The sequence below is a fragment of the Cavia porcellus genome, unplaced genomic scaffold (genome assembly GCF_034190915.1).
Source record: "Cavia porcellus strain 051 isolate PalLab524CR breed Dunkin Hartley unplaced genomic scaffold, mCavPor4.1 scaffold_29, whole genome shotgun sequence".
Taxonomy (NCBI): Eukaryota; Metazoa; Chordata; class Mammalia; order Rodentia; family Caviidae; genus Cavia; species Cavia porcellus.
This window is the reverse complement of record NW_026947512.1, coordinates 22195028-22215932: the sequence shown is the minus strand read 5'-3', so window position 1 is coordinate 22215932 and position 20905 is coordinate 22195028. Positions and strand designations below refer to the sequence as shown.

The 20905-nt window shown below is 51.6% G+C and overlaps 1 protein-coding gene and 1 long non-coding RNA gene across 3 annotated transcripts; one reads left to right on the top strand and one right to left on the bottom strand.

Moving 5' to 3' along the window:
• Positions 1–3669: 3669 nt before the first annotated feature.
• Elf3 (E74 like ETS transcription factor 3) lies at positions 3670–8295 on the top strand. Of its 2 annotated transcripts, none has more exons than XM_003474689.4 (9): positions 3670–3821; positions 4298–4468; positions 4714–4935; positions 5103–5189; positions 5378–5506; positions 5613–5702; positions 5802–5918; positions 6661–6856; positions 7529–8295. In XM_003474689.4, the coding sequence occupies exons 2-9, from the start codon at positions 4306–4308 to the stop codon at positions 7641–7643; spliced, it is 1119 nt and encodes a 372-aa protein (XP_003474737.1). In that variant the 5' UTR covers positions 3670–3821; positions 4298–4305; the 3' UTR covers positions 7644–8295. The 2 variants fall into 2 exon arrangements, with proteins under 2 accessions (XP_003474737.1, XP_023422954.1); XM_023567186.2 differs by having other exon boundaries at positions 5799–5918.
• Positions 8296–17301: 9006 nt separating this feature from the next.
• LOC134473923 (uncharacterized) lies at positions 17302–20563 on the bottom strand. Its single transcript, XR_010044411.1, has 3 exons — positions 20355–20563; positions 18448–20100; positions 17302–17532 (listed from the first exon to the last, which is right to left on the bottom strand). It is a non-coding gene; the product is annotated as an uncharacterized LOC134473923 (long non-coding RNA).
• Between the last annotated feature and the right edge of the window lie 342 nt (positions 20564–20905).

Genomic DNA, 20905 nt, shown 5'->3' with positions numbered 1-20905 from the left:
GTATTACAGATGTACACTATCATGCCCAGCTAATATACCTAATAGTGTGGTAATTGGTAGAGTCTGTTTAAAGCTTGGCTCTAACTTCTGATTTCCTGGCTCCAACATGAGGCTCATAAGCATTTAGCACCTTAGGGTTAAGAGTGACCTGGACTACAAAAGGACTTCAAGCTGGGCATGGTGGTGCACACCTGTAATCTCAACACTTGGAGGCTGAGGCAGGAGGATTATTGCAAATGCAAGACCAGCCTAAGTTTCAAAGTAAGGTCAAGGCCGGCCTGAACTGCTAGCAAGACCCTGCCTCAAAAAAGACCAAAAAAAAAAAAAAAAGAGCGGGGTTGGGGGTTGGCAGAAATACTGAAGCATATTTATATATATTGACTTTTTTTGAGACAAGGTTTCACTGTGCAGTTCAGGCTGCCCAGGAAGCCTGCTCGAACTCCCAGGAAGCCTGCCTCAGCATACTTGAATGCTGGGATTACAGGGCTGTACCACAATGCCCGGTTTAAATGGACTTTTTAAAATACAGGCCAGGGACCCGAGATCACTCTCCACTGTAGCTCTGGCCATGGCTCTGGGATGTGGGTCCTGCCTTCCCCGGACCTGTGTGGGGTTGGGAAGGATTGAAGTCCACTAGCTGTGAGCGTTTCCACACTGGCCTCACACCAACAGGGGAGAGAGTTACAGAGTGGAGAGCTGCCCAGAGCTGGGGCATTTTGAAAGCAAATTGCTTCCCAAACTCATTCAGGGTTGTTCTGCAACGTCACGGTGTCACAGCAAGGACTATTCAAGGACAGTGCTAGGGCTGTCCACGCCCTCACACCTCGGTGGCTGGCGCTGGCAGGCCGCGCAGACGCACCCGCTCTACCACGGCTGCCTGGCCCGCCGCGCCCAGCGCCTCTGCTCCTCCTGGGTGGCCTGTCCTCGCCCCTAGTGCTGGGCAGGGCCTGGGCTCTGCCATGCACCAGTCCCGAGGAGAAGGCTGCGCCACGCCAGCAGGGAGCCTAGGCGCCCTCGCCGCCTGGAGGCCGCTCCGTGCCCCTCGACCACCTCCCCTCCGCGGCTCCTGGCGGCGGGGGCGGGCCTGGAGGGTGAGGAAGCCCCAAGAAGGCAGCCGGACCGCGGTCCCGCTCCGTGCAGCCTCCGGGCCTCGGGCGGCCTGCTGTTCCGCGGGGCAGGGAGCACGTGAACAGCCCGGGGCGGAGCTGGTTACCCTGCATTCCAGGGCGAGTGACTGGGTGGAGGGTGTGCCTGCCTCGGGCTCCGGGAGGGCCCCTGCAGGGCTGGGGAAAAAGTGTGCCCTGGGCCATGGCCCTCCCGCCACGCCAGCCCTGCAGAGGGACTCTGCCTGTCGCTAACTCCTCTCCCAGGCACCCAGGGGCTCGTAGGAGCAAGAGGAGGCTTTCCAGTTAGAGAAGGCTCCCGAAGGTGAGGTCACCTTTTGAGTGACCTGTGAACCTACCAGGGGACTGTGATGTTAATGAAGGGCCGAGGGGATTGGGAGGGGAGAGACGGCAAATCTTCCCTCTCAGAATCATAAAAGGATTAGCTTGGGGCTGGGGGTGTAACCTAATGGTAGAGCACTTGGCGCCTCGGCCCGCCCTACCCTGGATCCTCAACATTGCAAACAAACCAGACACCAATACCAAGCAAAAATGAGCTAAAAGAGACTTGAGTAATCATTAAGTCCAAACTACCTTTTTTTCCCTTCCTGAACAAGGGGTTGAACTCAGGATCTTACACGTGAGAGAAATTATTCGCAACTGAACTATAGCTCCCATCTTAGTTTATTTTGTTTGTTCTGTCTTGGCTTTTTTGTTATGTGTTATTCTTTTTTTTTTTTTCCTCTTTTTTTTTTTTTTTTTTTTTTTTTTTTGAGAAAGGGTCTTACTGTGTACTTCAAACTGGCCTTGAACTCACTGTGTAGCCCATGCCGGCCTCAAAGTGACTGCCATCCTCCTGCCTCAGCCTCCTGAGCCCTAGAATTACAGGCATGTGCAGATATCTAGTTTTATTTTAATCCAGGGCTTTGCTAAATTGCCCAGGCTGATCTCAAACTGGGCATCCATGCCCAGCTACAACCTCTTTCTTTTCTGAAACAGGGTCTCTCTATGTAGTGCAGCCTGGCCTTGAACTCCCAGTGATCCTCCTGCCTCAGCCTCCTGAGTGCTAGGATTACAAGTGTGCTCCAGTAGGCCCAGCTTCATTCTTACAGGATGTACAGAATCCACACATCTTGTCCATAGACAAGATGACACATAGACACAGACACTGGATTTGAATCTATCCTGTTAATCTTGCTGGGGGGTGAGGTGTGTGCGTAAGACCCAGTGCCTGGGATTCTGGGATCAGTTCATAGAACCACAAACACAGTAGGCAGGGTTTACGATGCTTGTAAAACAGGCCAGCACTCAGTCAGAGGCACAGGTCTAAGGTACCTGCCACTCTTATCTAACTCAGGGTAGCCTGAATCAACCATTGAGCCCCTCTGAACTGCAGTGTCTCATCTATAACATGAGGATACCTGTACATTGCTTGCCAGATTTTTGTGCCTGTGATGGTGGTGGTGGTGGATTTTTATGTTAAAAGCATTTGGTCACCAGGCATGGTAGCACAGACCTGTAATCCCAGCACTTGGAGGCTAAGGCAGGAGGACTAACAAATTTGAGGCCGGCCTGTGCTACATAATCAAGTTCAGGGCCAGTGTGCATTACATAGTGAAACCCTGTCTCAAAACAAAACCAGAATGAAACAAAGCGCTTGGACCACGCTAAAATGTACAGTACCACAAATTACCTTCTTCCAATGCCGTGATCTACTGGATTCTGACCACTAGAGGGCAGCAGCGGTTGCTAGCAAACTGGGGGAATCTGTTGAACTGGGGACTGAATTCCAGCACCTCCAGCAGGTTCTAGGCAAGAAAGGCAATCTAAAAGAACTTTCAAGGGAGGCCGGATCTCTCCAGAAGTGGTTGCAGCAACCTGACACTTGGGTGGGATCCAGACACAGTGCTAGGTGGCAACAATGGGACGCCAGTGAGTAGGCCCTATGCCGGGCACCATGGCAGGGCACCATGGAGCACAGGGAGGAGGCTGGCAACATGGCCACACCCACTGGCCCATGAATGTTACTCAGCCCGTATCCCATCTCCTGGAGCTGTAGAGAAAATACTTCAACTTCAGTAACCTCCCTCCCACGAGGCCCTTTGTTCCTGGACCTCCAGCAGACTTTCTGACCCGGCCAGCCAGGGCTGCAGGTCTCCCCACCAACACACACGCGTGCGTGCGTGCACACACACACACACCTGCCCTGCACCATGCTTACCTTTCTTCCTCCCCACCCCAACTCCGGCCTGACCCCAACCAGAAATTTCCTGAGTCAGAGGGCAGCCAAAAGCACAGGTGCCCACCCCAGTGATGTTCCCGCCACCTGCCCATCCCGCTGCCCTGGGCCCAACCCCAGAGGGTGCAGGATGACAGAGTCTGACAATCATTAAACCAGCCAGGCCAGATTTCCCAGCACCGCCTGCTAGGACCTGGGCCAAGTGGCACCTAATATGCAAATCACCTGGGGCCAGGAGCCCAGTCTGAAGGCCAGGAAATCCCCTCCATCCAATGAGCCACTAGCTCAGGTTACCACCGGACGCGCCGCGAAGGCCTGGTGCTGGGAGGAGCTCCCGCAAGGCCCTATTTAGGGCGGGTGGGGGCGCGCGCCGGCCAGACTCCGCGCTGCTCCCTGGCGGAGCTTACTGCTTGCTACCTAGCTTTCTCCCTCACCTGTGACTTCTGAAGCCACCCTGTCTGCCCGCCACATCTGCACAGGTAGGACTCCTACCTGTCGCATTTCCTGCCCTGGCCTTGGGAAAGGGGTCTCGTGGATGTGCAGTTCTGAAGGCGCCCACTCTAGTCTGGAGTATCTCAGGGGGGGGCCGAGGAGCAGGAACAGAGAGATCTCTCTAGGCGGGACGACGTGGACATGGCTTGTCCGCTGTGGCTAAAGGTTCAGGTAATAGGAGGAGGAGCCAGCAAAAGGGTACAGTGGCCCCACTTTGCTCAAGACTAGCCCCCTCCTTTTTTGAGTCAGGGGCTGGCCTAATAGTTCAGTCTGGCCTTGAATTTATAGTCTTCCTGCCTCAGCCTCCCGAGGGCTGGGATTATAGGCATGTGCTACCAGCCCTGGTTTAAATCCCCCTCTTGAGGAGAAGGCACTATTCCTGTCCTTGAGGACAGAGCAGAGTAGCCAGGGGTATACGGGAAGGACCCCCAACACCCTCACCGACCTTGTCCCCTCTCCCTAGGTAGCCTCATGGCTGCAACCTGTGAGATTAGCAACGTTTTTAGCAACTACTTCAGTGCTATGTACAGCTCGGAGGACCCCAGCCTGGCCTCTGTTCCCCCTGTTTCCACCTTTGGGGCTGATGACTTGGTGCTGTCCTTGGGCAACCCCCAGACATCGATGGAGGGCACTGGTGGGTGAAGTGAACTGGTACCTTCTGGGAGAAGGGAGAATCTGTTGAATGGGCGGAGGAGGGGGGGGGTTGAAGCTGCTGGGCAAGAGACTAGGACCAGAGCTTTGAGTCGTCCTGCCCCTGCTCCCCTGCAAGTGCTGTGAGAGAGAGTTGAGTGCTCAGAGAAGATCTCAAAGGGACACTGGAAATAGGGCTGTAAGTCTGGTGTGGCTATGGCTGACTCTGTTGCTGTGCCCGGCCCACAGAGAAGGCCAGCTGGTTGGGAGAGCAACCGCAATTCTGGTCAAAGGCCCAGGTTCTGGACTGGATCAGCTACCAAGTGGAGAAGAACAAGTACGATGCCAGCTCCATTGACTTCTCTCGGTGTGACATGGACGGGGCCACCCTGTGCAGTTGTGCCCTTGAGGAGCTGCGGCTGGTCTTTGGGCCTCTAGGGGACCAGCTTCATGCCCAGCTGCGTGATCTCAGTGAGTCTGGGCTTTGGGGCAGTGGTGGCCAAGTCCAGGGATAGTTGAGGGGCCTGGGGGCTAGAGGAGAGGTTGGCCCTGGGCTGGACCCCCAAGCCAGGGCTGGAGGGCACAGCTGGAGGGAGCCCCCAGGGGCGGTGAGGGAATGACTCCTCCCTCCTTATCAGCCTTCAGCTCTTCTGACGAACTCAGCTGGATCATTGAGCTGCTGGAGAAGGACAGTGGGGTGGCCTTCCAGGAGGCTGGCTCCTTTGGTGAGAACCTGTTTTCTTCTTCCCTCCCCATCCTTTCCTGTCCCATCCCAGACCAATCCTGACACTGCCTTCTCAGACTTCTTCCTCCTCAACTGAGGTCCCAACAGCCTGTCCTTGGACACCTAAGTAGCTTCCCACCTAACTCTGCTGGTCTCCTGAGCCTTTGCCAAGCATGATCCTCTTTCCAGACCAGGGAAGTCCCTTCACCCAGGAGCTGCCAGAGGTGACGGAGGACGGCTGGCAGGCCAGCCCCTACTACCCCACCAGCTACGGCACTGGAACCCCCTCCCCGGACTGCTCCGAGGTCTCCACTGCAGGTAAGAGACCTGGCTGGGCACCGCACCCTGCCTGCAATGCTGCTGAGCACCAGGGTCCCAGTCTCAGCCATGGTGCTCACTCTACTGCCTGCCAACCCAATCCTAGGGACCGGCACACCTCAGAGCTCCCATTCCTCAGACTGTGGTGGAAGTGACGTGGACTGGGATTCCACTGACAGCAAGCTCTTCCCTAGAGGTGAGGCCCTGGCTGCTGATGGTTACCCTGTTTGGTGCCTCTTCCCTGCTCCCCCTAAAGCACTCCCTCACTCCTGCTTGACCTCTCCCCTCTCAGCAGATGGGTTTCCTGACTGTAAGAAGGGAGAACCAAAGCACGGGAAGCGGAAACGAGGCCGGCCCAGGAAGCTGAGCAAAGAGTACTGGGAGTGTCTAGAGGGCAAGAAGAACAAGCACGGTGAGCCCAGGGGTGAGCTGAGGGGTGCAGATGGGCACAGTGCACCCCTGCTCTAATCCCAAGCAGGCCCCTCTGGCCTCTCAGTGGCCACCCTCCTGTCATGCTTCCATATGTGCGGGAGGGCCCAAGTACTGAGCTCATTGCAGAGCTCCTAGAGAGGAAGGGAAGCTAAGGCTTACTGACGAGGCCCATGCCCATGTACACCACGGGCTGTCTGCATTTGGCCATTGTCTCTTTGGAGTAAGGAGGCTGCTGACAGCTGCCCTGGAGCCTGCACATTGTATGTTCTGGCTGCAGTGTGCCCCTGGGAGGGTGCCCGAAACTCTTTCTGGCCTGTCTTGTCTCTCATACCCACACATGTGCACACAGGGCCCTGAGCTCTTCTTATCCTCGGGGGGTGGGGGGGGATATTTTTCCAGAAGCTGTCCCTGGACTGCTGACTGGGGCTGGTCATCTGTCCCCATGCTTGGCAAACTCTCATCAGCAGTTTGTGCCTTAGCTGTCACTGTGGCTCCCACAGACCTGGGAGCCCTGCGAGTCATGAGTGGTCTTGGTCACCGTCCACATCACAAAGCCAGACAGCTGAGCCACGTGATACAGCCAGTCTAAGGGGAGCCGAGGAGGGAGGCAGCCACTTTGGTGGGCACACGCTGTCCACTCCTCAGCAGTGTGCTGGAATGGGCCGGGCTGGTTGGTCACCGAGACCCTGGGAACCAGCTAAATGGGGCAATGCTCCTTGCAGCACCCAGAGGCACCCACCTGTGGGAGTTTATCCGGGACATCCTCATCCACCCAGAGCTCAATGAGGGCCTCATGAAATGGGAGAATCGGCACGAGGGTGTCTTCAAGTTCTTGCGCTCTGAGGCCGTGGCCCAACTTTGGGGCCAAAAGAAGAAGAACAGCAATATGACCTATGAGAAGCTGAGCCGGGCCATGAGGTGGGTGAGCTGCTGGCTGGGACAGTTTATGCTGCCCTGGCCTCCCCAGCCACCGCTGGGCTGCCATGGGATCAGTCTGTGTCCCGCAGGGTGAGGGCAAGGGCAGCCTGGTCCTGTTGGGTGGCTCCAGTGACAGCATAGAGAAAGCATTGGGTGGGCTGGCATGTGGTGAGCACGGCACACGCGGCCAGCAGCAGCGTTTCTGCGTATGGTCCACAGGGCTCATCCCAAGAAAGGCTCTAGAGCCACAAGGGCAGAGCAGGTCATCTATAGGGTCCCTTTCTCCTGCATTCCAGTGCTTTGATGAAAAGCTGCAGGACACAACCATAAGATACAACGCACAAGCGGGGGCACTCCGGGAGGCTGAGGTGGGAAGATTGGAAGTTTGAACCAAGCAAGAGTCTGTCTGAAAAACAGAATAAGGCTGGGGATGTAGCTCAGTGTGAAGAGCCTGGGTTCACTCTCCAGTGCTGGGGGGAAAGTGCAGAATAGGAGCCCTGGACATGATGCTAAGCCAGCATAGTGACAACAGGTGAGAAGGGAGTTGGAGTCAGGTGCAGGTACAAGCCAGAGGGGCAGGCAGTACAGTGAGGACTCTTGGGCTCCATGGGAGGTGGTGGCAGCAGTGTAGGGGTCCTGCTTGGCATCCCTGACCACCTTGTTCCCACCCAGGTATTACTACAAACGTGAGATCCTGGAGCGGGTGGATGGCCGGCGGCTTGTCTACAAGTTTGGCAAGAACTCCAGCGGCTGGAAGGAAGAAGAGGTTGTGCAGAGTCGGAAGTAAAGGTCTGAACCAGACCCAGGACCAAACCCACAGACTGGACTGCTGGTGGCCACCGCTTCCTAGAGGACCCGCGGGCCGGACACCCCTCCGTTTTGCGGATGTACTCCCTCTGCTGTGGCAGGAAACTGAAAGCTGACAAACCATGACAGGGCCTTGGACCTGGAGCCCGCGGCCTCTTCTTCTCCCTGCCATCTTGGAATACAAGTTCTGGGGTCTGAAGTGACTTGCTCATTACAGTCCCAACACTGACTGTGGACTGTGCCTTCCTCCTGCCTGGACTTGACCAAGGAAGCCAAGGCGGGCTGAAGGGGAGCTGTGGGGACAGACAGAAAGAACTATGGCCTGCAGCGCCTCTTCCAGGATTGGCTTCCACACCTCCCTGCTCAGTGCTTGGGCTCCACAGCGGGGGATCAGATCCCTAATTTATGTGCTATAAATATGTCAGATGTATATAGAGATCTATTTTTTCTAAAGCATTCCCTCCCTATCCCTTCCCTCCAAATGCTGGTGGCCAGACTATTCTATACCCCTGACTGGGCCAGCGCAAGGGGGGGGTGATCCCTGCCAGAATCCTCACATTGGGGTTTTGGTTCCTTTCTCCTGTGAATGGAGGTGGAGCCCTCCAATAAAGTGCCCTCTGGGCTTTTTCTAACCTGTGTCTTAGCTGTGTAGATTTTCCATGGCAGGAGGGTGGGCTGAGGATGGATTTCCCAGCACCTTGGTTGGGGACTGGGAGTGGACAGAGAATGAGCCAGACAGCGGCTGAGGACTCTTAAGACTTCACACGCGGGAGAGTACAGGAAGCTGAGAGCAGAGCTGCGCTGCCCCAGCACATGGGCGCTGTGACCTTGGCAGAGTCTGTCACTGAGGCTGCTTCCTCTTGTAAGACAGAGGTTTGGACCTGATGTTCTCTAAGAAGTCTAGGATTGCATGCCCAGCCTTGTGGAATAAATAGATGCTTTTGCATCCCAGCCAAGTTGGCTTCAAGCTGAAATCTGTAATATGAATCCTGGCTTTTGTGTCTGATGTGAAATCAAAGTTCTGATCTGGTAAAGGGGGAAAAAGAAAAAAAAAAGCAAAATGGAGATGAATACTTTGATAGAAAAAAAACCACGAGGGAGGGCACTGACAATTGTTGACAGCCAGTCTTCTGCCAAGCACTGTGTGACATGCCTTGCCACCTCCTCTCCTGGGGAGAGGGGTCTCACCAGGTCCACAGGTGCAGTTTGAGGCTTGGGAGATGTACTTTGGCTCTTTTAGCCCATCCCTGGGAGCACCTCTAACGTCACCGACTTGGAACTTCCTCTGCAGATTCCAGAACTGTTACTCTTCCAATGCACCGAGATAGTGAGTCTGGCTTTAGAGAGGACGTTTTACTGGAGGGACTGTCCATGAAGGGCTGATTAGGGAGAACAACTTTCAGGTGCTGGAAATAGTTTGCAGCTTCAAATGCTATAGGGCACACTCAGACATTTCAATTAAATTTGAAATACTACTCAATTGTCTTGGACATACCAGATTATTCGCTGTAGGGATATACATAATGCACATTTATTGGAGACAATGGCGGAATCCTGAAAGAATCTTGAATCTTCTGGTGTTGTTTTGGAAAGAGTCTCCCCTCTGAAGTGGAAGCAAGTTAGCCATCTTGGGCAGCGCCTAGGGTGGAGAGCGCCAGCCTGTTTTCTGCGCTGCCACCAGAGATTGAGAGTGACCTCACTTCCGAGAACCTGTGTGCTCCATACTGTGCTAGCTTCTCCGTCGTGTCATGTCCAGGGTCTTACACACCAAAGAGAGGTGACCCAGTGCTGCCTGACCGGAGATTGTCTGGCCAAGCATGGGTGATGGGCCTTTGGAACCCTAGACACGCTTGCCGAGCCTCCCCTGGTGCTGTTTCTTCAGCTCCAAGAAGATTCGAGCAGGCAGTTTCAGTGAGAGGGCATGTGGGGCAGGCGATGGCCTTAAGTGAGCTGGGGTGCCGGGCTGACCTTTGTCCTGCCGTTTCCAGTTTATGAGGCGCTTTCTTCATGCCATTGTCTCACTGGATCTGCCTCAGAGCCCTCAGAGGACCTTGAGTGTCCCCATTTTACTCATGAGGCTAAAGGCTGGTCCAAGGTCATGGGCCAGGTAAGAGAGGGAACCAGAATCTAGTACTCCCTTGGCCAGCCCCTGACAGAACCAGGAGGAGAGAAAACATTTCTCCCCAAAATCTCCTTATTCCTGCTCTCTACCTCCCCACGCTGTCCCCTCTGCCCCTCATGATGACTTGAAGACCATCAGAGACCTACAGGTCAGGCTTTCTCAGCCCCTCCCCTGAGCCTCTTTGTGGGGAGCCAGCCAATCTCACCCCAGTTCACAACAGGCCAGGGGCCTGGGAATGGGCCCCCACCCAGAGGAGGCCCCGGCTGTCACCTGCCTGGCCCTGGGGTGTGTTGGGGTGGGGTGGGGGTGGAGCTGGGCTGTTTATACCCTGCCCGGAGCTGCTGGTTGCCTCTTATCAGCTCCTATGGGGCTGGGTGTGTGGCTGTACAGGTGGGAGGGAGGTCACTCCTCCATGTTTGGGTGTGCCAAATCTGGGGGCTGGGTGGCCCTGGCCTCCTGGACCACTGGCTCCCAGAACCCCACAGCCCTGCCCTCTCACCAGTTCAGGGGAAATCTCCCTTCACAGGCCTTCTGTGAAGCAGGTGAAGAGGTGCAATATTATCGAGGGCTTTTTTCAGTCTGCTCCTTTATTCCAGTTATCTGTGTACACCTCCCTCCTTTATTGGGTTGGTTGAGAGGCCCTTGAGCAAATGCAGGGCTTACTCATCTCCGGGCCTCCATGGCACAGGCATGGGAAGGGAGGCAGCAAAGCGTCAGTGTTGGCCACACTGCCCGTGACTCCCTGCCCAGCCTCTCCTCTCCCCTCCTCTCTCTCTCTGTCCTGCATTCACATACCCATAGCACACAGACATACACTTGTACACACACTGCATGCACACACTCTTACACACTCATGCACATCTCTTACCACACACACGCACACACACACATACCCTGGCAGGCAGAAAGTGCAAAATGCATGCCTGAGGCCCTGGGTTCAATCTCCAGCAAATGAAAAAAAAAAAAAAAAAAAAGCAAGCCCACTCACAACCCCTCATCACATGCACTTGCATGTGTTGTAAACATTATACACTCATGAGCTCACACTCACTTAGGACATACATCTGCAATCCACATGCATGCACACACACCCCTCCTCTGGCATGGAGGTGTATGATTGCCTCACCCTCCTTACACTGCCCTGTAGGCATTCATTGCTGGTCCTGCTGCAGTGAAAAATGAAATCTCATGCCCTTTAAAAGTTACTTAAAGCTGGGCCATGGTGGCTCACGCCTGTAATCCCAGCACTCAGGAGGCTGAGATGGGAGGATCATTGCGAGTTCAAGATCAGCCTGGGCTACAAAGTGAGCTCAAGGCCAGCCTGAACTGCATAGTGAGACCCTGTCTCTAAAGAAGACAGAAAAAAATAAAGTTACTTAAAATGTCAAAATGGTGATAGCAGACAGTTAACACAATCCCTGAGCACAGTGCGGGCCACGGAGCCAGAAGCCAGTCTGTTCTGTGGGGGTCCCCTGGCTGTGGGGGCTCCAGGAACTACCCCACCTTCTACCACAGCTGCACTCACAGTGGGCTGCAGACCGGGGGCTGTGGCTGAAGCTGGACCACAGGGGAGCCCTGTGGTCCATCCCCAGCACTGAAAAACAAAAACCACCAGACAAGTCGCCAGCATTTTAGAATCAGGAAAGTTTGCATAGAAAGAGCCTTGAATTTTTGTCCGCTTTTTAAAAACTCAGATCTGGCCAAGTTGAAATAGTTCCATTAAAGTGCACTCTGTGCAAAGTGCAATCATGCTGGACCAGGTCAGTGGCATGTCTATGGATCCAGCAACTGTGGAGGCTGAGGCAGGAGGACTGCCTGAGCTCTGGAGCCCAGGGACAGCCTGGGCAAGGTAATGAGACACCTCCTGAAGTGGGGAGGGAGGAAGAAGGGAGAGGGAGAGAGGAGACAGCAGACAGAGAAAAGAGAGGGAAAGGAAAAGAAAAGGGGAAAGGAAGGAAGAGGAAGAGAAAGAAAGAAAGAATCATGCAGCCTTGCTGTGCAGTCCGTGTTCATCACCTTTGCCACCACAAAGCACCTGGGTGGCCCGAGGTATGTCCCTGCCCTCCACCTCCTGCTCCATTCTGAGAGCACATTTTTTTCCTGCCCTTCCTGCTCTACCTGGCAACATGGTGGTCTGTTGAAGATGTCAATAAATAAACCAGCGATGGGGTGGGAGTTTCAGGGCTGTCACACTCATGAGTGTAGAAACACAGCTGGTGCTGCCACTCTCAGGAAGGACCAACCACCACTGACAGTCACACACAAGCGATTTTGTTTTCACCTAACAGATGACTCTTAGCTCATCTTGGGACACGGCATAAAACAGGCCTTACAAGCCCTGGGGACTGCTGCACGACCTTCTGGGCTGGGCCACAGACATTGCCTCTGCCCAACAGTCTGCCACATCCTATCCCTCTTCACTTGCTGAGGGAGATTCGGCAAAACCTCATCTGTTCAAGCAAAGCTCTTTATATATCTGACCTGATTTGGCATGAGCACCTTAAATGCATGTCTGCATTATAACCGTTTACCAGTGATCTGTAGAACACAGCCTGAGATCCAGAAGGGTGACTCTCATTTTATAGATGAGGGAACCAAGGCTTGGGAGAGACAGGGACTGAGTGTGCTTATTAGAGCCGGCAAAGCACAGGGCGCGCTGGTCCAGAGCTACACTTCTTAAGGACACCTGGCTTCTGATGCGCACTGCTGTGTGTCAGGCAATGGGTTGTGCAATTGATCTCTGCACACCGTTCGTTCATTCTCCATTCTGTGTGTGCCAGCTTCCATGCACATGTGGGGAAGAAGCTAGCCAGAAAGAGGAGAGGGTCTGGACTGGAGCCTAAGGAATTTCAAACACTTCCACAAATCTCCGAACAAGGCTTGGAGATAGGGGACGAGTGCCTCATTTCACAGAAAAACTGAGGCTTTACAGAGGTGAAGAAACAGCTCACGCTCTTAGAGATAGGAAGGTTAAGAAACCAGGTGTTAGAACTTGGTTTTTTAACTGTCTTCTCAAACACATAAGTAACTGACTCTGCTTTAAGGGACACTAAGCAGCCCGAAATGTCTGCGTGTTGTGTGCTGCCTGGAATCGCACCACTGGGTGCAGTTTGAGAAGGGTCCTGTTGATCTACAACAGGGTGGAGTGGATTCAATTAGTGTTGCTTTCCAGGGATGCTTGATCCCACAGGAAGGATGGGAAATGAGCTTCAGCTCCTGAGAACTTCAGGGTGATCAGAACTCAAAAACGCTCCTCCTCAGTCTGGCCCGGTCCTCTTTCTGCTCCTCCTCCCCCTCCTCCTCCTCCTCTCTCTGCTCTTCTTCCCCCTCCTCCTCCAGCATTGCTGCTACGTGCAGGGCTGGGCTGGGGCAGCAGCAGCAATTAACCCAGTTCAGCCGCCCGTTACTGGAACCTGCATGTCAACTCTGGAGCAGCTCCAGGAAGCCACGCCCAGTGTCCCGCATGACTCATGCTCACCTGCTCACCTCCCAGCGGCCGGCCAGCCCCACTGAGCCAGGCCATAGTCACAGGGGAAAGTCCCAGCAGCCTTCAGTTGTCCTCGATCACCCCAGGTGTGTATGCATGGTGAGTTGGGATTCAGGGTTCTAGGGTCTCAGTTTGGTGCCCTGCCTGATTTATAGCCAAGCTCCAGACAGGACCGATGCTGGAGGCAGAGCTGGTCCTTCCACAGAGAACACAGGCCTCGATGCTCTGTCTCACCTGTTGTCGCTGGAGATCAGACCAGGGGAAGAGTTGCAAGATGCCACTTGTCCTACCAGATGCGCAAAGGATGCCCTTGCAGAAAGAGAGAGAGAGAGAGGAGCATGAAGAAAGTCAAACTTGATCAGCTGCTCCGGGGATGACCGGAGAGATACCTTCCAAAGATGATTTAACCAAATGGTTTAATATTTCACAAAGCAATTTTTCAAATTAATTTACTTATTTGTCTATTTTGAGACAGAGTCTGACACTACGGGTCTGGTTGATAGTCTGAACTCACTAGAGATCCCAAGTTGCCATCAAATTTGCAGCGATCCTCCTGACTCAGCCTCCCAAGTACTGGGATTACAGACGTGTACCACCACATCTGAAAACATAGCTATTTTATGTGTAAGCATTTTTTCCAAAGAAAATAACTGAATAAGTGCACAAAGATGTACAAGGCTGTTTATTGTGGTGTTGATGTATTTGCAGACAAGAGGTAACAAGCTGTGTCAATGGAAAGCTAGAAGTGGTTACACAGGGTTCCCAGGACTAAGGAGGCTGAGGCAAGAAGGCTCACTGGAAGTTTGAGGGCAGCCTGGACTACATAGTGAGACCCTGGCTCAAAACAAAACAAAACAAACAAACAAGAGGATGGGGTGCGGAGGATATTGCTCAATGACAGAGTGCAGAGTCTTGGGTTCTGTCTCTAACAACACACATACAGGCACACAGACAGACGGATTAGTGAAATAAACTGAAGTAGACACAGTTATCCAGACACTAGGCCACCACGAGAGTGATGTAGAGGTGCAGAGTTTTGTCCATGATATATATTAAGTGAAAAAAAAAATAGTTTTGTACTCATTTTGTGTAGAATAAGCCCACTTTACTGCTTATCTCTGCATGATACCATAGGAAATATTTTTATATTTTCTGAGGAAAATTAGAGTGGGTTATATTATTATACAAAATAAGCTATGGCACAGGCCTATAATCCCAGAACTCTAGGAAGCTGGGGCAGGAGAATTGCAGGTTCCTATCTGACCTACATAACTTAGACACCATCCAAAATAAATAAAAAGGATGCCATCCCTAGTATGGCAAAAATAAATAATTTTTTTTTAATGTAGAAGACTGGTGATGTAGCTCTGTTTTAAAGTAAGCCTGGTTCTATGTCAAGTACCCCCCAAAACAAAGGACAACAAAACACAGCATCTCATTAACATCACAATAATCATAAGTAGGAATTTCCATCCCCAGTTCCCAGATGAGTAGGTTGAGATGTGGTGAAGCTGAGTGCTGGGCAATAATTGTAGAAATACGAGGTGATGGAGCCAGGATCTGACCTGGTTCACACTGGAGATATGAGGCCTCAGGTTGTCTTAGCTAGGGCTGGAGCCGCTCCTGTGGGCTGTCTTACTGCCAGACATTTGTGCTCACTCATTCCCTGATCCCTTCATAAAATACTTAGTAAGCACCTCTGCTGTGATTATCTGTGTAGATACTGGCCTTCAGAGATGCTCGGATCTGCTCAACATTCTCTCCAAGAGAACAGTGACATAAATATTGTCCTGCTACCAAAGGTAACTAAGATAAAACAGAGCTTGGTGTGGTAGCACATGCTGTAATCCCGGCACTCAGAAGGCTGAGGCTGGAGAACTGCTGTGAGTTTGAGGCCAGCCTGGACTACAAAGTGAATTCAAGGCCAGCTGCATAGCAAAACCCTGTCTCAGACCAAAAAAAGAAAGAAAAAAAGAAAGAAAAAGATAGAGCAGGAACATTGGATACTGGCAAGGGTGTGGGCAACTTGGCTCTGTCCTCTGTGGCTAGCAGAAGCTAACATCGTACAATCTTCTTGGAGAAAAAGTAGGCCAGTGTTTAAAAATGTGCAAAGCATGCCAGGCCTAGTGGCACATACCTGTAATCCCAGCCTCGGGAGGCTGAGGCAGAAGGATTACTGTGGGTCTGTGGCCAGCCTGGGCTATATAAGTAAGTCTCAAATACAGAAACAAAAACAGAAAACTGTGCAAAGCCCTTTCATGAGGCTGAAGCAGGTGGAGCACCACAAGATAAAGACCAGCCTGGGCTTCATGGTGAGTTCAAAGTCCCCCTCAAGAACACAGTGAGACTTTCTCAGAACAATTAAAAACAACAACAACAACAATAAAAGTGCAAGGCCCTAACCCAACTGAAGGAGTCAACTTCAAGGAATTATTTTATTTTATTTTATTTTATTTTATTTTATCTGGTACTGAGGATCAAACTCATGACCTCACACTTACCAGGCAAGCACTTGAACTGCTGAACTAAATCCCCAGCCCTCAAGGAATATGTTTTAAACAATAGCAATAACAACAAAAGAATCAGAGAATTTTTCTGAGATCAGAGATACATGTCCCAAGCTGGGTGGGGCAGTGCATGGCTATATTCTCAGTACTCTGGAAGCTGAAGCAGAAGATTTCCATGAGTTCAAAGCCAGCTACAAAAGGAGACCCCATCTCAAAAAACAAAACAAAACAAAGCCCAAGATACACCTATCAGATTTGTGGTGTATTGGTAAGAACCAAAATGCCCAAACAGAAGGCATTGGTCAAATATGTTGTCATACCCAAACAAGGAACCATTATGCAATCATTACAAAGGTTGATATGTGAGTATTTAGGACATGGAATGCAGTTCATGACACAGCGTGAAGAAGGCTGGTTACAACACAGCATGCACTGAATATTTTAATTTTTGTTCAAAAAGACGGAGATAAGGCTCGGGGTATCGCTCAGCAGCAGAGCCCTTGCCTACATGCCAGAGACCCTTGCTAAAAGAAAAGAAGGAAAGAAATGTAGAGATGACTGTGGTTATTTATAAGCTTATAAATAACCACAGAAGAGTTTGGGAGGCTACATATCAGCTTGATAATAATGGGCATGTTTGAAGAGTGGATTATAAATGATTTTTACTTTGTGTGTGTAGGCTTTTTAGAGAAAGCAAGTACTCTCTATACTTCCAGCCCTAATGTTATTTCTCTTTCTTTTCCTTTTTTTGTTTGAGATAGGATGTCTCGCCAAATGAGTTCAGACTGGCCTTGAACTCACTTTATAGTCCAGGCTAGCCTCAAACTCCTAGTGATGCTCCTGTTTCATCCTCCCAAATGCTGGGATTACAGGTGTGCTCCACCATGCCCAGCTCCTTCAGGTTCTGGCTGTCTTTTCTATTCATTTATTTTAAGAAAAATTCACAAACTCACAGTGATCCTCCTGCCTCAACCCACCCCCAACCCCACCAACCCTGGGATTACAAGTGTGCACCACTACACCCAATTTTTGAGATATAATCTTTATTTTTGTTCCTTTTTTTTTAAACAACATTTTGCTGTGTAGTGCAGGCTGGGCTTGAATTTACTGTGTAGCCCAGGCTAGCCTCAAACTCACAGCCACCCTCCTGCCTCAGCTTACTCAATGCTGGGATTACAGACATGTACTACCATGCTCTGCGGTTCCTCTTGAAATTAAAAAAAATGCCAGGAGACATGGTATATACCTCAAATCCAAACTGCTCAGGAGACTGCGACAGGAGGATCCAAATTTTAAAAGTCTGGGAAATTTAATGAGACCCTATCTCAAAAATTTCTGTGTAAAGGGCTCCAGAGGCCGACACAAGAGGATTCCTATGGATTGGAGGCCATCTTGGTCTATACAGTGAGCGACCCTGCCTCAAAACAAAATAAAACAAAATACCTGGGGATGTAGCTCAGCACTGAATTCAATCTCCAGGGCTAAATAAACAAACATATACATAAGACAAAAATTCACTCTGTCCATTTTGCAAAAGAAACATTTTAATGCAAAACAGTGAAACAACTAGCATGTCTAATATTTGGAATAAACTAATATGTGACTCATCTGTTTACAACATAGAATACTATACATCCTTTGCAAATGATGATTCACTGAAGAGTACGTTCTCTGCCAGGCATCGATGATACAAGGAAGCCGAGGCAAGCGCTGTTTCGTGAAGTCATCTGAGCCCGCGGACGGTTGGCACACACTGGGGTGGAAGGTGATGAAAGTACACAGCTGTAGGTAAAGCGGTTCACACCTGTGTACTCGCCATCCCAGCTGTCAGGAGGCTGACGTAGAACTGCTTGAACCCAGGAGTTGCAGGTCAGCCTGGTCAACAAAGTAAGCTCTTTTCTCAAAAAAGAGCAAAACCAGTAAATAAAAAGTGGCATTGCCAGAATCATGCACGATGGTGCGCACCAGGACTCCCAGCACTCAGGAGCCTGAGGCAGGACTGTGAGCTCAAACCAGCCTGGCCCGCCTGGACTACAGTCTCCAAACACTAAGGAAACAACATAAAACAAACAACAACAATCCCCCCCCCCCCAGCCGGGCGTGGTGGTGCAGGCCTGTAATCCCAGCACTCCAGAGGCTGAGGCAGGAGGATCACTAGGAGTTCAAAACAAGCATGGGCTAAATAGTGAGCTCAAGGCCAGCCTGAATCACCTAGCCAGACCCTGTCTCCAAACAAGCAGACAACAGAACGAAAACTCAAACAAAAACCGCTACAGCCTTTCTAGCCCCCTTCCTAGAGGCTCCGCCCACTCCCCTGCTCCGCCCACAGCCCCGCCGGGATCTAGCTGCCTCTTGAGTGATGCCTGCTTCTCTGCTCACGTCTGCTGAAGTCCAGGGTAGCTCTCAGCAGCCCCAGTTCTGCCGTGGACATGTCTGCTCCGGGAACCTTCCCAGCCTGTGTGCACAGTGTTTCTGGGGCACCTGTGTGGGTCTCCGCATCCTTCACCCCACGGCTGCCTACAGAACCACGCAGGCGGCCGCTCCACCTCCACAGACAGCTCTAGCTGGAGCCTCCTCAGGGCCCCCCACCCAGCAAGGGAGAGCCCCTTCCTTCCAGCTGCTCAAGAGGAAACCTTGGAGTCATCCCAGATTCCTCCCTTTTCCCCACCTTCCACCTGGCAGCAAGTCCTGCTTATTTGACACTGAAGTACTTTAAGGAGCCGGGCATGGCGGCGCAGTCCTGTATTCCCAGAACTCAGTAGGCTGAGGCAAGAAGATCGCTGTTAGTTCAAGGCCAGCCTGGGCTACACGGTGACATAGTTCAAGGAGAGCCTGGAACACTTAGACCCTGTCTCAAAACACAAACAGACAAACAAACGAACAGACCTCATAATCACAATACATGGTGGTGTATTCCTGTACTCACAGCACTTGCGAGGCTGAAGCAAGAGGATCGCTGTGAGTTCGAGGTCAGCATTGGCCACATAGTTCAAGACCAGCCTGTACTACACAGTGAGGCAATTTTTTAAAAAAGTAAAACCAGACTGGGGATATATAGCTCAGCGGTACAGCGCCTGCTTGGCAAGTGCAAGATCATGAGTTGAATCCCCGGTACTAAAAAACAAAACCAGAAAATCCTCTAGAAAACAAACAAACAAACAAACAGCTAGCTAACTACACACACACACACACACACACACACACACACACACACACACACACACTGCAGTGGTAAAATACTTATCTAGTATGCATAAGGCCTTTCTGTCTCTAGAAAAGGGGAAATAAGTGGCTAGAAATAAATTTTTAAAAATATATCTATCTCATGCATCCCTGTATATTCGAATCCAGCCACTTCTCTGTGACCTCTACTGTCTCCCTGCCTGTAATCTAACACACAAGTGTTCATTGCTCTTCCTGGTCTTGTGATCCCTCACAGTCCCTGTTCAAGACCCTCCAAAGCTACAGTGCCTTTTAGAGAGGGAATGTGATTCAAAACCGAGCTCCTGCTCTACCTCCTGAATGCTGCCATTACAGGCATGTGCCACCCAGTCTTATTTTTTATTTTGAGATGAGGTTCTCTCAATTGCTAAATTTCCCAGGCAGGACTTGAACCTGCAGTCTTCCTGCCTCCGCCTCCCAGAATACCGAATTCCAGAAGTGTGCCATCATTCCCTGCTATTCTGTCCATTTTATTCACAGTGCCTATCCCAGAGAGGCATTCAATAAATAATTAATTGAATAAATAAATGTACCCACCTCAGACTTCACATTAATTATCACCTTTGAACCCCTAAGTGGTGACCTCTGGCAAGCCAAGGACCTTTCACTCTCATCAGTGGGTGAAAAGCTGGTCACTCTGGCATCAAGGGACTTTCCTTTCCTTTTGTTTTACGCTTGGACTGGATGGTGATGGCCCTCCAGAAACTGGCAAGGAATTGGATGGGGAAGGCTGGAGGGAGAGGGAAGGATGGAGTGGGATGCCAGCTTGGCGGGCAGGCCCGGGGAGGAGGCTGGAGGCCCAGGCCAGATGGCCCTGGGGTTCATCCTCAGTTGGGCCAGTGTGGATGTCCTCATCAGTCCTGCCCTAGGTCACCCTGGGACAGGTACTCACTGCTCCCTTCGCTAGAGAGGGCTTTCCAGGGCTAGAGTGGGGCTGATCCTCCATGCTCGCATCCCATGGGGTGGTTCTGGAGACTGAATGGGGCCGTCAGTGTATATTCAGTGTATACCTGCTGAGCACTCAAAGTGGGGTGGTATGCAGGGAGTTGAGTGGAGTGCTTGCCTGCTGCATTGGAGACCCTGGGTTCTACCCCAAGCTCTGCAAAAAAGAAAGAAAGAAAAAAAAGCACAAAAAAAGACAAAAGAAAGGAAGCAGAGGGAACAGGCCAAATAATGCACATTCTATCTTTTTTTAGGATGTGGGGTTATCTGCAGGGCATGGGATATGGCACCAGGGCCAGGACTAGCAGCCTGCAGACTCCAAATTTGGAGCCTTTCTCCTGGCTCCTTAGGTTCTCACCACCTACAGTTTCCTCCATGCCCAGCAGACTAGGCCAACCCACCCCTCAGTACCTCTGTCCTCACGCCTGCAGGTCTCCCTGGCATGTGCTCGCGGTTCCCACAGTGACCACCTGGGCTGGCTTCTAGGTGTGGTCAGGAATGCCTCCTCAGCTCAGAAAGCCCCCTGACCCAAGCTCCCCAGCAGTTTTCAACAGCTCTGCAGGGGGTTGGAGTGACATCAGGCCTTGCAGGCTGGGCTGGTTTCCCTGAAAGTCCTCGCCTCTCTGGAAGGAGACTGTGTGACCTCATCCAGGCACGGAGCGGGCACAGAGCGAATGGTTAACCAGGCTCCTCTTCAGCCTCAAAGGCCTGGCCTAGAACGAATACCCACAGGGCAGGAGCCTAGTGGACCCTGGCCAGGACTGGGTGTGCAGTGACCCTGTCCTTGGTCACTGCCTCATTATCTGCATCACTGCTTACAGTAGGTGGTAGAAAGTTGCCCAAACTATAAATAACTAACTATACAGAGGGCATGGAGGACATTTTTAAAAATGTTTATTTATTTATTCATTTTGTATTGGGGATCAAACTCTTGCTTGCCAAGCAGGTGCTTGCTTGCCAGG